Here is a 15,048-nt window from a genome sequence, read left to right as displayed (position 1 = left end):
TGTACGCAATCATAGACAATCAGCAGTAAGTTGCCTGTATGCAATCAGTAGCCAATCAGCAGCAAGATGCCTGTTCACAATCAGTAACCAATCAGCAGTAAGTTGCCTGTTCACAATCAGTAGCCGATCAGCAGCAAAATGCCTGTTCACAATCAGTAGCCGATCAGCAGCAAGATGCCTGTACGCAATCATAGACAATCAGCAGCAAGATGCCTGTTCACAATCAGTAGCCAATCAACAGCAAGATGCCTGTTCACAATCAGTAACCAATCAGCAATAAGTTGCCTGTTCACAATCAGTAGCCGATCAGCAGCAAAATGCCTGTTCACAATCAGTAGCCGATCAGCAGCAAGATGCCTGTTCACAATCAGCCAATCAGCAGCAAGTTGCCTGTACGAAATCATAGACAATCAGCAGTAAGTTGCCTGTACGCAATCATAGAAAATCAGCAGTAAGTTGCCTGTACGCAATCAGTTGCCAGTCAGCAGTAAGTTGCCTGTTCACAATCAGTAGCCAATCAGCAGCAAGATGCCTGTACGCAATCAGTAGCCAATAAGCAGTAAGTTGCCTGTTCACAATCAGTAGCCGATCAGCAGTAAGTTGTCTGTTCACAATCAGTAGCCAATCAGCAGCAAGTTGCCTGTACGCAATCAGTAGCCAATAAGCAGTAAGTTGCCTGTACGCAATCAGTAGCCAATCAGCAGTAAGTTGCCTGTTCACAATCAGTAGCCGATCAGCAGCAAAATGCCTGTACGCAATCAGTAGCCAATCAGCAGTAAGTTGCCTGTTCACAATCAGTAGCCAATCAGCAGTAAGTTGCCTGTACGCAATCAGTAGCCAATCAGCAGCAAGATGCCTGTACGCAATCAGTAGCCAATCAGCAGTAAGTTGCCTGTACGCAATCAGTAGCCGATCAGCAGCAAAATGCCTGTTCACAATCAGTAGCCAATCAGCAGCAAGATGCCTGTTCACAAACAGTAGTCAATCAGCAGCAAGATGCCTGTTCACAAACAGTAGCCAATCAGCAGCAAAATGCCTGTTCACAATCAGTAGCAAGTTGCCTGTACGCAATCAGTAGCCAATCTGCAGCAAAATGCCTGTTCACAATCAGTAGCCAATCAGCAGCAAGTTGCCTGTACACAATCAGTAGCCAATCAGCAGTAAGTTGCCTGTTCACAATCAGTAGCCAATCAGCAGTCAGTTGGCTGTTCACAATCAGTAGCCAATCAGCAGCAAGTTGCCTGTACGCAATCATAGACAATCAGCAGTAAGTTGCCTGTTCACAATCAGTAGCCAATCAGCAGCAAGATGCCTGTACGCAATCTGTAGCCAATAAGCAGTAAGTTGCCTGTTCACAATCAGTAGCCAATCAGCAGCAAGTTGCCTGTACGCAATCAGTCGCCAATCAGCAGTAAGTTGCCTGTCCGCAATCAGGAGCCAATCAGCAGTAAGTTGCCTGTTCACAATCAGTAGCCGATCAGCAGCAAAATGCCTGTTCACAATCAGTCGCAAGTTGCCTGTACGCAATCAGTAGCCAATCAGCAGCAGGTTGCCTGTACGCAATCAGTAGCCAATCAGCAGCAAGTTGCCTGTACGCAATCAGTAGCCAATCAGCAGCAAGTTGCCTGTACGCAATCAGTAGCCGATCAGCAGTAAGTTGCCTGTTCACAATCAGTAGCCAATCAGCAGTAAGTTGCCTGTACGCAATCATAGACAATCAGCAGTAAGTTGCCTGTACGCAATCAGTAGCCAATCAGCAGCAAGTTGCCTGTACGCAATCATAGACAATCAGCAGTAAGTTGCCTGTATGCAATCAGTAGCCAATCAGCAGCAAGATGCCTGTTCACAATCAGTAACCAATCAGCAGTAAGTTGCCTGTTCACAATCAGTAGCCGATCAGCAGCAAAATGCCTGTTCACAATCAGTAGCCGATCAGCAGCAAGATGCCTGTACGCAATCATAGACAATCAGCAGCAAGATGCCTGTTCACAATCAGTAGCCAATCAACAGCAAGATGCCTGTTCACAATCAGTAACCAATCAGCAATAAGTTGCCTGTTCACAATCAGTAGCCGATCAGCAGCAAAATGCCTGTTCACAATCAGTAGCCGATCAGCAGCAAGATGCCTGTTCACAATCAGCCAATCAGCAGCAAGTTGCCTGTACGAAATCATAGACAATCAGCAGTAAGTTGCCTGTACGCAATCATAGAAAATCAGCAGTAAGTTGCCTGTACGCAATCAGTTGCCAGTCAGCAGTAAGTTGCCTGTTCACAATCAGTAGCCAATCAGCAGCAAGATGCCTGTACGCAATCAGTAGCCAATAAGCAGTAAGTTGCCTGTTCACAATCAGTAGCCGATCAGCAGTAAGTTGTCTGTTCACAATCAGTAGCCAATCAGCAGCAAGTTGCCTGTACGCAATCAGTAGCCAATAAGCAGTAAGTTGCCTGTACGCAATCAGTAGCCAATCAGCAGTAAGTTGCCTGTTCACAATCAGTAGCCGATCAGCAGCAAAATGCCTGTACGCAATCAGTAGCCAATCAGCAGTAAGTTGCCTGTTCACAATCAGTAGCCAATCAGCAGTAAGTTGCCTGTACGCAATCAGTAGCCAATCAGCAGCAAGATGCCTGTACGCAATCAGTAGCCAATCAGCAGTAAGTTGCCTGTACGCAATCAGTAGCCGATCAGCAGCAAAATGCCTGTTCACAATCAGTAGCCAATCAGCAGCAAGATGCCTGTTCACAAACAGTAGTCAATCAGCAGCAAGATGCCTGTTCACAAACAGTAGCCAATCAGCAGCAAAATGCCTGTTCACAATCAGTAGCAAGTTGCCTGTACGCAATCAGTAGCCAATCTGCAGCAAAATGCCTGTTCACAATCAGTAGCCAATCAGCAGCAAGTTGCCTGTACGCAATCAGTAGCCAATCAGCAGTAAGTTGCCTGTTCACAATCAGTAGCCGATCAGCAGTAAGTTGTCTGTTCACAATCAGTAGCCAATCAGCAGCAAGATGCCTGTTCACAATCAGTAGCCAATCAGCAGCAAGTTGCCTGTACGCAATCAGTAGCCAATAAGCAGTAAGTTGCCTGTTCACAATCAGTAGCCGATCAGCAGCAAAATGCCTGTTCACAATCAGTAGCAAGTTTCCTGTACGCAATCAGTAGTCAATCTGCAGCAAGATGCCTGTTCACAATCAGTAGCCAATCAGCAGCAAGATGCCTGTTCACAAACAGTAGCCAATCAGCAGCAAGATGCCTGTTCACAAACAGTAGCCAATCAGCAGCAAAATGCCTGTTCACAATCAGTAGCAAGTTGCCTGTACGCAATCAGTAGCCAATCTGCAGCAAGATGCCTGTTCACAATCAGTAGCCAATCAGCAGCAAGTTGCCTGTACGCAATCAGTAGCCAATCAGCAGTAAGTTGCCTGTTCACAATCAGTAGCCGATCAGTAAGTTGTCTGTTCACAATCAGTAGCCAATCAGCAGCAAGATGCCTGTTCACAATCAGTAGCCAATCAGCAGCAAGATGCCTGTACGCAATCAGTAGCCAATAAGCAGTAAGTTGCCTGTTCACAATCAGTAGCCGATCAGCAGCAAAATGCCTGTTCACAATCAGTAGCAAGTTGCCTGTACGCAATCAGTAGCCAATCTGCAGCAAGTTGCCTGTTCACAATCAGTAGCCAATAAGCAGCAAGATGCCTGTTCACAATCAGTAGCCAATCAGCAGTAAGTTGCCTGTACGCAATCAGTAGCCAATCAGCAGCAAGTTGCCTGTTCACAATCAGTAGCCAATCAGCAGTACGTTGCCTGTTCACAATCAGTAGCCAATCAGCAGCAAGTTGCCTGTTCACAATCAGAAGCCAATCAGCAGCAAGTTGCCTGTACGCAATCAGTAGCCAATCAGCAGCAAGTTGCCTGTTCACAATCAGTAGCCAATCAGCAGCAAGATGCCTGTTCACAATCAGTAGCCAATCAGCAGCAAGATGCCTGTTCACAATCAGTGGCCAATCAGCAGCAAGTTGCCTGTACGCAATCAGTAGCCAATCAGCAGCAAGGTGCCTGTTCACAATCAGTAGCCAATCAGCAGTAAGTTGTCTGTTCACAATCAGTAGCCAATCAGCAGCAAGATGCCTGTTCACAATCAGTAGCCAATCAGCAGCAAGTTGCCTGTTCACAATCAGTAGCCAATCAGCAGCAAGTTGCCTGTACGCAATCAGTAGCCAATCAGCAGCAAGTTGCCTGTTCACAATCAGTAGCCAATCAGCAGCAAGTTTCCTGTACGCAATCAGTAGCCAATCAGCAGCAAGATGCCTGTTCACAATCAGTAGCCAATCAGCAGCAAGTTGCCTGTACGCAATCAGTAGCCAATCAGCAGTAAGATGCCTGTTCACAATCAGTAGCCAATCAGCGGCAAGTTGCCTGTTCACAATCAGTAGCCAATCAGCAGCAAGTTGCCTGTTCACAATCCGTAGCCAATCAGCAGCAAGATGCCTGTTCATAATCAGTAGCCAATCAGCAGTAAGTTGCCTGTTCACAATCAGTGGCCAATCAGCAGCAAGTTGGCTGTATGTAAACAATAGCCAATCAGCAGCAGCAGGTTGCCTGTAGGTACAGTATTGGGATACAGGGGAAGGTGATGTGATGTGAGGGGAGCGGGATGCTGGGGTGGTGAGGAAGGGGGCGGGGTGTTGGTTGGGTGGGAGGAATGCAGAGGAGGGAGCTGTCCGAATCTGAAACTGCATCGGAGCAGGTGAAGAGGTGCCAAATCCAGGCGAGGTATAATCACCCCACGTAGCTGGGAAACCCACAGGCGCGGGCGTGTGCCAGCGACAATCCCGACAGCCGGAGAACAATAACATTAAAATAAACAAAGTTGTTTGGGAGTACTGAACTTGAGTATTTCTGAAAAAAGAACCATGCGATCAAAGCTTTTCATCTGAGCACAGCTTGCAAGAAATTATCAACAGTAAAGGGAACAGGGTCATTTACATCCAAAACGTTAACTCTGTTTCTCTCTCCACAGATGCTGTCAGACCTGCTGAGTTTATCCAGCATTTTCCGTCTTTTATAACAATTTATACTGCATTGGAAGACAATGTTGATTGGTGGAGGTGTTGCCATGGGGAATGTAGCAGGAAACGGTTAATTGCCAAGATTTTCTTCAAAATTGTCACCTGGTTTGAATTCTCATGAATAATAACTTAATAGAATAAAATAATTTACCTGGACAATTAGGCCAGGTGGTGCATTGGCACAGTATGGCGCCTGACTAGTTATCCCCTTTGCCGGTCTATTCTTGCCTCCAAGTGACCCTTGACTCCACCGAACCACCTTGACCTGAATCATCCCTGTTCCGAATCACCTGATCCGAGATCAGACGGGATGCAAAATCCCTGGTCTCGAGGTTGCCGCTTTTGGTGTTCTGTACCTGGAGTACACCATCCTAGAATTATAAACATTGATCCAGTATGTTTATCTCTCTTCAATAATTTTGTGCCTTGATGCTGTCTGAATCATTGCAACCTTTCTCCTTCACTACACTGCAGGTTTGGCTGTCATACACTCTCAGAATAACGACTTCCCGGACATTGGAAACAACCCCAAAGTCGGGACTAAGCGTTACATGGCTCCGGAGGTCCTGGATGAGACAATCTGCACCAACAGATTTGAGTCATACAAATCGACAGACATCTGGGCATTTGGTCTTGTATTGTGGGAGATTGCAAGGAGAACATTGATCAATGGTAAGTACACAGAACATAGAACAGTGCAGCACAGTACAGGCCCTTCAGCCCACAATGTTGTGCCGACCATTTATCATAATCTAAGATCAACCTAACCTACACCCCTTCAATTTACTGCTGTCCATGTGCCTGTCTAAGAGTCGCTTAAATGTCCCGAATGACTCTGACTCCACCCCCTCTGCTGGCAGTGCATTCCACACACTCACTACTCTGTGTAAAGAACCTCTGACATCTCCCCTATACCTTCCTCCAATCACCTTAAAATTATGTCCCCTCGTGACAGCCATTTCCGCCCTGGGGAAAGATTTATGTTTTCTGCTGGTTTCCTTTTGTAGTTCATGTTAGCTCTTTTGATTTTACTTTTAGTAGCCTTTTGCTGACCCCTAAAGTTCTCCCAATCCTCCAGTTTACCACTAGCTTTTGCAGTATGGTATGTCCTAGTTTCTGCCTTTAGGTCTTCCTTGACTTCCTTGTTTAGCCATGGAACATTTTTCTTCCTTTTACATTTCTTTTCCTCTCAGGAATATACTTTAATTGAGAGGTGTTTAATATCTCCCTGAACATCGCCTGTTCTAGAAGCTGCAAGAGTGCTGCACAAACAGTTTTTGAGATCCAGTGGCTTAACAACAGGGGGAAGCCATTCAGCCTCTTGACCCTTTCTGCCATTCAATCCAATTTTCCATTCAATCCCACAGCAGACTTGAGGTTGAATGAACTCACAGGGTTAGTTTATTTTATTTTTTTCTAAAATCTTTTTATTGGCTTTTCTCATATTTATAAACAGTTGTTGCTTATATACATTACATTTTTCTTGCCCGCGCTAATTTGCTTTATTTTACAGAGAGGTTTGTTTTGTCCTTCATTTGACTAACTGTACGTACATTTTGCTGCCCTCTGGATCAGTCTATGATATCCCCCTTCCTCCCCCCACACCCCCCCCACCTCCCATTGGTTTCAGCACCCTTCCTCTTCTCTTTTGGTTTCCCCATTTTCCTCTCCGCACCCCCCCCCTCCCCCCAGGTTGCACAGTCTTTTGGTTCTTCATCTTTTTTTTCCTGGCTTACTCCTCGTTGCTGGCCTCGACGAACCACCCCCAAGTATCCAGGAAGCCTTCCTCTGACCCTCGGGTGACGTACTTAATCTTCTCCAGGTGGAGAAATTCCGAGAGGTCAGCGAGCCAGTCTGCAGCTGTGGGTGGTGCTGCCGATCGCCAGCCGAGCAGGATTCTCCGGCGTGCAATTAGGGAAGCGAAAGCAAGGGCGTTGGACCCCTTCCCTATGTGTAGCTCGGGCTGCTCCGATACCCCGAAGATTGCCACTATTGGGCATGGCTTCACCCTCATCCCCACAACCTTGGACATTGCCTCGGAGAAGGCTGTCCAGAACCCAGCAAGCTTGGGGCAAGCCCAAAACATGTGGGTGCGGTTGGCCGGGCCCCTCTGGCACCGCTCACCTTTGTCCTCCGCCTCCGGGAAGAACCTGCTCATTCGGGTTCTGGTCAGGTGTGCTCTGTGCACCACTTTGAGCTGCATTAGGCTTAGCCTTGCGCAGGAGGAGGTGGAGCTCACCCTGCTCAGTGCTTCGCTCCAGAGTCCCCATCCTACCTCTGTCCCCAGTTCGTCCTCCCATTTTTGTCTGGTCTCGTCCAGTGGAGTCCGGGCTCTGTCCAGTAGCTGTCCGTATAGTTTCCCACATAGCCCCCCCTTCTCGCTGCTTGTGCCTATCAGGTCCTCTAGTAGTGTGGTTTCTGGGGCCCCGGGGTACCCCACTGTCTCTTTGTGCAGGAAGTGCTTTATTTGGAGGTGTCTCAATTCCTGTCCTTTTTTTTTCTTCTTTTTTTTATACATTTTAGAGTACCCAATTTAGGGCAATTTTAGCTTGTTCAATCCACCTACCTGCACATCTTTGTGTTGTGGGGGCGAAACCTACACAAACACGGGGAGAATGTGCAAACTCCACATGGACAGTGACCCAGAGCCGGGATCGAACCTGGGACCTCAGCGCCGTGAGGCTGCAATGCTAACCACTGCGCCACCGTGCTGCCCCAATTCCTGTCCTTTTGCTAGTTTCCACTTCCTCATCAGTTCGTCCAGACTGGCGACCTACATAGATTTCCCCGACCGTCAATGTGCCCCTGTCCCGCCTCCATCTTTTGAAGGTGGTATCTAGCATGGCTGGGGGGAATCTGTGATTGCCGCAGATGGGGGCCATGGGGGACATTTTGGTTATCCCGAAGTGCTGTCTCAACTGGGTCCACGTTCTCGGCGTAGCCGCTACCACTGGGCTCGTTGTGTACCTTGTTGAGGAGGACGGGAGTGCTGCTGTAGCCAGGGCCCGGAGGGTCGTTCTTTTACAGGATGCCTCCTCCATTTGTACCCAATCTGTGTCGGGTTCTTGTACCCACCCCCTCACTCTTTCTGCTGTTGCTGCCCAGTGGTAGTATTGTAGGTTCGGTAGAGCCAGGCCCCCTCTGACTTTCCCTCTTTGCAATGTCGGTTTGGGAATTCTCGGGTTCTTGCCCCCCCCCCACAAACATCATGATTAGCCTGTCTATGTTTTGGAAAAAGGCCTTGGGGATGAAGATCAGGATGGATCTAAACAGGAAGAGGAACCTTGGCAGTACGTTCATCTTGACCCTCTGCACTCTTCCCGCCAGGGAGAGTGGGAGTGAGCCCCACCTTTGTAGGTACTTTTTAACTTCCTCCACCAGGCTGGTCGGGTTCCACTTGTGGATCTGTGTCCAGTCTCTGGCTATTTGGATCCCCAGGTAACGGAATCTGTTCTGGGCCGTTTTGAACGGGAGCCCCTCCAGCTCTGCCCCTCCCCCGTTTGGGTTCACTGGGAATGTCTCGCTTTTGCCCAGGTTAGGTTTGTAGCCCGAGCAGGTTCCAAACCCTTTCAGTATTTGTAGTATTGCCTTCAGTCCCTCCTGTGGCTTCGCGACATAGAGGAGCAGGTCGGCTGCATAGAGTGAGACTCTGTGCTCTCTGTCTCCGCTCCGGATTCCCTTCCAGCTTTTCGCGTCCCGCAGGGCTATCGCCTGGGGTTCAATGGCTAGAGCGAACAAGAGTGGGGCAGGGGGCAGCCCTGTCTTGTTCCCCTCTGCAGCTGGAAGTATTCAGAGCTGGTGGTGTTAGTTCGAACACTCGCTTTGGGAGCGTTGTACAGGAGCCTCACCCAGGCGGTGAATCCCGCTCCTAGCCCAAACCGTTCCAGTACCTCGAGGAGGTATTTCCATTTGACTCTGTCGAAGGCCTTTTCTGCGTCCAGGGAGACGATCACCTCTGGAGTTCTCCCCCCAGAGGGGGTTATTATTACGTTCAGCAGCCGCCTGATGTTCGCTGTGAGCTGCCTACCCTTGACAAAGCCGGATTGGTCCTCTGCGACCACCTCTGGTACACAGCCCCCCAGCCTTTTGGCCAGGACCTTTGCGAGTATTTTCGGGTCCACGTTCAGCAGTGAAATGGGTCTGTATGATCCGCACTCCGTCAGGTCTTTATCTTTTTTGGGTATCAGTGAAATTGTGGCCTGAGCTAGCATTGGGGCAGGGTGCCCCTTGCCAGTGAGTCCGCGAACATGTCCCTGAGGTGTGGGGCCAGGACTGGGCGAATTTTCTGTGGAAGTCTGCCGGGAACCCATCGGGTCCCGGTGCCTTCCCCGCCTGCATGGAGCTGATGCTCTCCATGATTTCTCCCAGGTCTATTGGTGCTTCCAGCTCCGCCTGTCTGTCTTCCCCCACAACTGGTCGTTCCAGTCCGTCTAGGAACAGTTTCATCCCCGCGTCCCCGTTGAGGGGCTCAGAGGTGTACAGTCCCCGGTAGAAGGTCTCGAATGCCCGATTGACCTCCTTTGGTTCTGTTACCAGCCTGCCCCTGCTATCCTTTACCTGCGCTATTTCTCTTGTGGCTGCCTGCTTTCTCAGCTGGTGAGCCAATAGGCGACCAGCCTTGTCTCCGTGTTCGTAGAAGGTCCCCTGTGTCTGACAGAGCTGGTACACTGCTTTCCTAGTAGATAGCAGGTTAAAGTCCATTTGCAGCTTTTTCCTCTCCGCCAGCAGCCCTATGGTCGGGGCCTCGGAGTATTTTCTGTTGACCTCCAGGATGGAGTCCACCAGTTGTTGCCTGGCCACCCTCTCTTCCCTATCTCTGCTTGCCTTGTAGGCTATGATCTCTCCTCTAATCACGGCCTTCAGTGCCTCCCAGAACGTGGAGGGTGAGACCTCCCCGTTTTGGTTGTTACTCACGTAGTCGCCTACGGCCCGCAATGTTTTCTGACAGAAGGCCTTGTCGGCCAGGAGGTCCGTGTCCAGCCTCCATGTGGGGCGCTGGGCACGGCCTGTCTCCAACCTCACATCCATATAGTGTGGAGTGTGGTCGGAGATAACGATCGCGGAGTACTCCGTTCCCGTGATCCCTGGAAACACCGATTTCCCCACTGCAAAGAAGTCGATACGGATGTATACAAAGAACAAGAACAAAGAAATGTACAGCACAAGAACAGGCCCTTCGGCCCTCCAAGCCCGTGCCGACCATGCTGCCCGACTAAACTACAATCTTCTACACTTCCTGGGTCCGTATCCCTCTATTCCCATCCTATTCATGTATTTGTCAAGATGCCCCTTAAACGTCACTATCGTCCCTGCTTCCACCACCTCCTCCGGTAGCGAGCTCCAGGCACCCACAACCCTCTGTGTATAAAAAACTTGCCTCGTACATCTACTCTAAACCTTGCCCCTCGCATCTTAAACCTATGCCCCCTAGTAATTGACCCCTCTACCCGGGGAAAAGCCTCTGACTATCCACTCTGTCTATGCCCCTCATCATTTTGTAGACCTCCATCAGGTCGCCCCTCAGCCTCCTTCATTCCAGTGAGAACAAACCGAGTTTATTCAATCGCTCCTCATAGCTAATGCCCTCCAGACCAGGCAACATTCTGGTAAATCTCTTCTGCACCCTCTAAAGCCTCCACATCCTTCCTTCTGGTAGTGTGGCGACCAGAATTGAACACTATACTCCAAGTGTGGCCTAACTAAGGTTCTATACAGCTGCAACATGACTTGCCAATTCTTATACTCAATGCCCTGGCCAATGAAGGCAAGCATGCCGTATGCCTTCTTGACTACCTTCTCCACCTGTGTTGCCCCTTTCAGTGACCTGTGGACCTGTACTCCTAGATCTCTTTGACTTTCAATACACTTGAGGGTTCTACCATTCACTGTATATTCCCTACCTGCATTAGACCTTCCAAAATGCATTACCTCACATTTGTCCGGATTAAACTCCATCTGCCATCTCTCCGCCCAAGTCTCCAAACAATCTAAATCCTGCTGTATCCTCTGACAGTCCTCATCGCTATCCGCAATTCCACCAACCTTTGTGTCGTCTGCAAACTTACTAATCAGACCAGTTACATTTTCCTCCAAATCATTTATATATACTACAAAGAGCAAAGGTCCCAGCACTGATCCCTGTGGAACACCACTGGTCACAGCCCTCCAATTAGAAAAGCATCCTTCCATTGCTACTCTCTGCCTTCTATGACCTAGCCAGTTCTGTATCCACCTTGCCAGCTCCCCCCTGATCCCGTGTGACTTCACCTTTTGTACTAGTCTACCATGAGGGACCTTGTCAAAGGCCTTACTGAAGTCCATATAGACAACATCCACTGCCCTACCTGCATCAATCATCTTAGTGACCTCCTCGAAAAACTCTATCAAGTTAGTGAGACACGACCTCCCCTTCACAAAACCATGCTGCCTCTCACTAATACGTCCATTTGCTTCCAAATGGGAGTAGATCCTGTCTCGAAGAATTCTCTCCAGTAATTTCCCTGCCACTGAAGTAAGGCTCACCGGCCTGTAGTTCCCGGGATTATCCTTGCTACCCTTCTTAAACAGAGGAACACATACATCGTGCACCTGCGAAAAGAACAAGGACTCCTTTTCTCCCGGGTGCAGGAACCTCCATGGGTTCACCGCCCCCATCTGTTCCATGAAGGCCCCTAGCTCCCTAGCCATGCCAGACGTTATCCCCGTTCTGGAGTTTGATCGGTCGGTCAGTGGGTCCAGCACGCAGTTAATGTTGCCCCCCCATGATCAGTCGGTGTGTGTCAAGGTTGGGGATTTCTGCCATGGTCTTCTTTATGAATTCTGTGTCGTCCCAGTTGGGAGCGTACACATTTACCAGTATGGCCGGTGCCCCTTCCAGGACACCGCTGACCATGACGTACCTTCCCTCGGGTCCGTAACTGCCTTGGTTTCCGTAAACCTCGTCCTCTTGCTAATTAATATTGCTGGCCCTCGTCCCGTAGCATGAGTGGTAAGTCGGTCCTTCTCCCTCAGGTGGTCTCTTGTAGGTAGATTATGTCGGCTTTTCGGCTTCTTAGGTGGGCGAAGACTCTGGATCTTTTCACTGGGCCGTTGAGTCCCCTTACTTTCCAGGTAACAATCCTGGTGGGGGGTTTCTGACCCCCCCGGTCCTGTGGGATCACCCATACTTACCTGGTGGCCGTGCCCCTGCACTCCGGGGTTTCCCTTTGCTAGGGTGCCATCCAGAATGGCCAGGGTCACTGCTCTCACCATGGGGGTCAGGCACCAGCATTCCGGGATTTCCCTTTGCCCAGGGGGCACCCAATATGGCCACCAGCTCTGTGTACGCTACGTGGGTACGCCCCTGCGCTCCGGGGTCTCCCTCCAACCTGATGCCCTCCCAAGTGGCTGTTTGCGGCGCCCTCTTGGTTCCTCGCCCTGCTCCCTGCCTGCCGAGGCCTATGCCTGTACTGCTTCACTATCTCACCCTTCTCTTTGCTTATTTTTTGTTCTGCGCTCTCCCCCTGACTCCCCCCCCCCCCCAGCCCCTGTACATTTGTTCCCCCCCCCCTGCGTTCTCCCCCCCCCCCCCTTCTGCCCCCCCCCCCCCCCCCCTCCCCTGAGAGGCACGCTGCGGCCCTCCTTCCTTCCTGCCCTCCCGTGCTGGCCCTCCTCGCTAGTTACGTGGCCCTCCTCACAGTATTCACCCAGTTCTGGCGCTACTCAATCTTCCTCCTACTAGCCCTTGTCTCGCCCTCCTGTCTGCATTTCCCTCGCTCCACTCCCCCCCCCCCCCCCCCCCATTGCATTGAGAGAGGAGACAAGCCCTGAAATGAGGCCGCACAGTCCAGCACAAGGCATAACACACGTGCACAGTTCATGATCCCATCGTCCTTGTTTGCGGTCTGTCCTCCGCTCTTTGGTCTGGTTTTCCTTTTCCGTCCCCATGTCCTTCATTGCGGTTGCATCTGCTCCTCCCCCAGTTTGTTTGCTCCAACAAACACATCAGCCGCCGCTGGGGTGTTAAAATACAGCTCTTTCCCCTCAAACGTTACCCAGAGTTTGGCCGGGAATAACATCCCAAATTTAGAACATAATAAATACAGCACAGAACAGGCCCTTCGGCCCACGATGTTGTGCCGAACCTTTGTCCTAGATTAATCATAGATTATCACAGAATTTACAGTGCAGAAGGAGGCCATTCGGCCCTTTGAGTCTGCACCGGCTCTTGGAAAGAGCACCCTACCCAAACTCAACACCTCCACCCAACACCAAGGGCAATTTGGACATTAAGGGCAATTTATCATTGGCCAATTCACCTAACCCGCACATCTTTGGACTGTGGGAGGAAACCGGAGCACCCGGAGGAAACCCACGCAGACACGGGGAGGACATGCAGACTCCGCACAGACAGTGACCCAAGCCGGAATCGAACCTGGGACCCTGGAGCTGTGAAGCAATTGTGCTATCCACAATGCTACCGTGCTGCCCTTAAGAACAAATAAATCTACACTATATCATTTTACCGTAATCCATGTACCTATCCAATAGCTGCTTGAAGGTCCCTAATGTTTCCGACTCAACTACTTCCACAGGCAGTGCATTCCATGCCCCCACTACTCTCTGGGTAAAGAACCTACCTCTGATATCCCTCCTATATCTTCCACCTTTCACCTTAAATTTATGTCCCCTTGTAATGGTTTGTTCCACCCGGGGAAAAAGTCTCTGACTGTCTACTCTATCTATTCCCCTGATCATCTTATAAACCTCTATCAAGTCACCCCTCATCCTTCTCCGTTCTAATGAGAAAAGGCCTAGCACCCTCAACCTTTCCTCGTAAGACCTACTCTCCATTCCAGGCAACATCCTGGTAAATCTCCTTTGCACCTTTTCCAAAGCTTCCACATCCTTCCTAAAATGAGGCGACCAGAACTGTACACAGTACTCCAAATGTGGCCTTACCAAAGTTTTGTACAGCTGCATCATCACCTCACGGCTCTTAAATTCAATCCCTCTGTTAATGAACGCGAGCACACCATAGGCCTTCTTCACAGGTCTATCCACTTGAGTGGCAACTTTCAAAGATGTATGAACATAGACCCCAAGATCTCTCTGCTCCTCCACATTGCCAAGAACTCTACCGTTAACCCTGTATTCCGCATTCATATTTGTCCTTCCAAAATGGACAACCTCACACTTTTCAGGGTTAAACTCCATCTGCCACTTCTCAGACCTTGCTTTTGTGCAGTGCTGATTCGCCTTGTTGAATTCAGCCCTTTTTTTTGGCCAGGTCCGCCCCAATGTCCTGCTACGCCGTTATGGTCTTCCCTTCCTACGTGCTCTGTCTCGTTTGCCGGGCCCACTTTAGGATTTTCTCGCTGTCTTGGAACCGGTGCAGCCTTTCGACAATCGCTCTGGGCTGGCCCGGCTTTGGGCTTGGGTTGGAGCGACCTGTTTCTGGTGGGTTTGGGAATACCTCCTTTCCCACTAGCTTTCCCATCATTTGGGTGATGTAGCCTCATGTAGTCTCTGCCCTCTATCCCCTCTGGCAGACCCACTACTTTAATGTTCTGCTGTCTGGGCCTATTTTCCTGGTCCTCCACTTTCCCTCTTAGGCTCCCCCTGGGCCATTACTAACCTTTTGACCTCGGCTTCTAGGGTTATGACCTTGTCACTCTGGTCCGAGGCGGCCGTCTCCAACTCCAGAATCGTTTCTTTCTGTGCCTTCATTTCCCTTTCCAGGCTTTCGATGGTCTGCTGCATTTTGTGCGTCGTCTCCTTCATCATTGGGTTTCCTTTTTTGGGTTAGTTTATTTTCATACACTGAAGACACGGGAAGAGGCCCCGACATTGCCTCCCTTGCATTCACACACTAAAAGAGAAAGGAAGTACAGAGACCACAGAGAAAATAAATATTGGTCCACGTGGCTTCCAAAGTCCAGAATCAAAGTTCAATGAGGTATCACGGAGGCCGGTGGATAATTCACCTTTCCGGTGGTGTTA

The 15,048-nt window shown here is 49.9% G+C and overlaps 1 protein-coding gene across 1 annotated transcript in view; it reads left to right on the top strand.

Moving 5' to 3' along the window:
• The window catches only part of LOC140405389 (activin receptor type-1-like), a 490,146-nt gene that overhangs the window by 433,773 nt on the left and 41,325 nt on the right, over positions 1–15,048 (top strand). Inside the window, exon 10 of the mRNA XM_072493730.1 lies at positions 5,542–5,739. Within this exon, the coding sequence (XP_072349831.1) occupies positions 5,542–5,739 (198 nt within the window). The remainder of the gene's footprint in view (positions 1–5,541; positions 5,740–15,048) is intronic.

Source organism: Scyliorhinus torazame, chromosome X, assembly GCF_047496885.1.
Source record: "Scyliorhinus torazame isolate Kashiwa2021f chromosome X, sScyTor2.1, whole genome shotgun sequence".
In the NCBI taxonomy this organism is placed as follows: Eukaryota; Metazoa; Chordata; class Chondrichthyes; order Carcharhiniformes; family Scyliorhinidae; genus Scyliorhinus; species Scyliorhinus torazame.
This window is presented reverse-complemented; position numbering and strand designations above follow the sequence as displayed.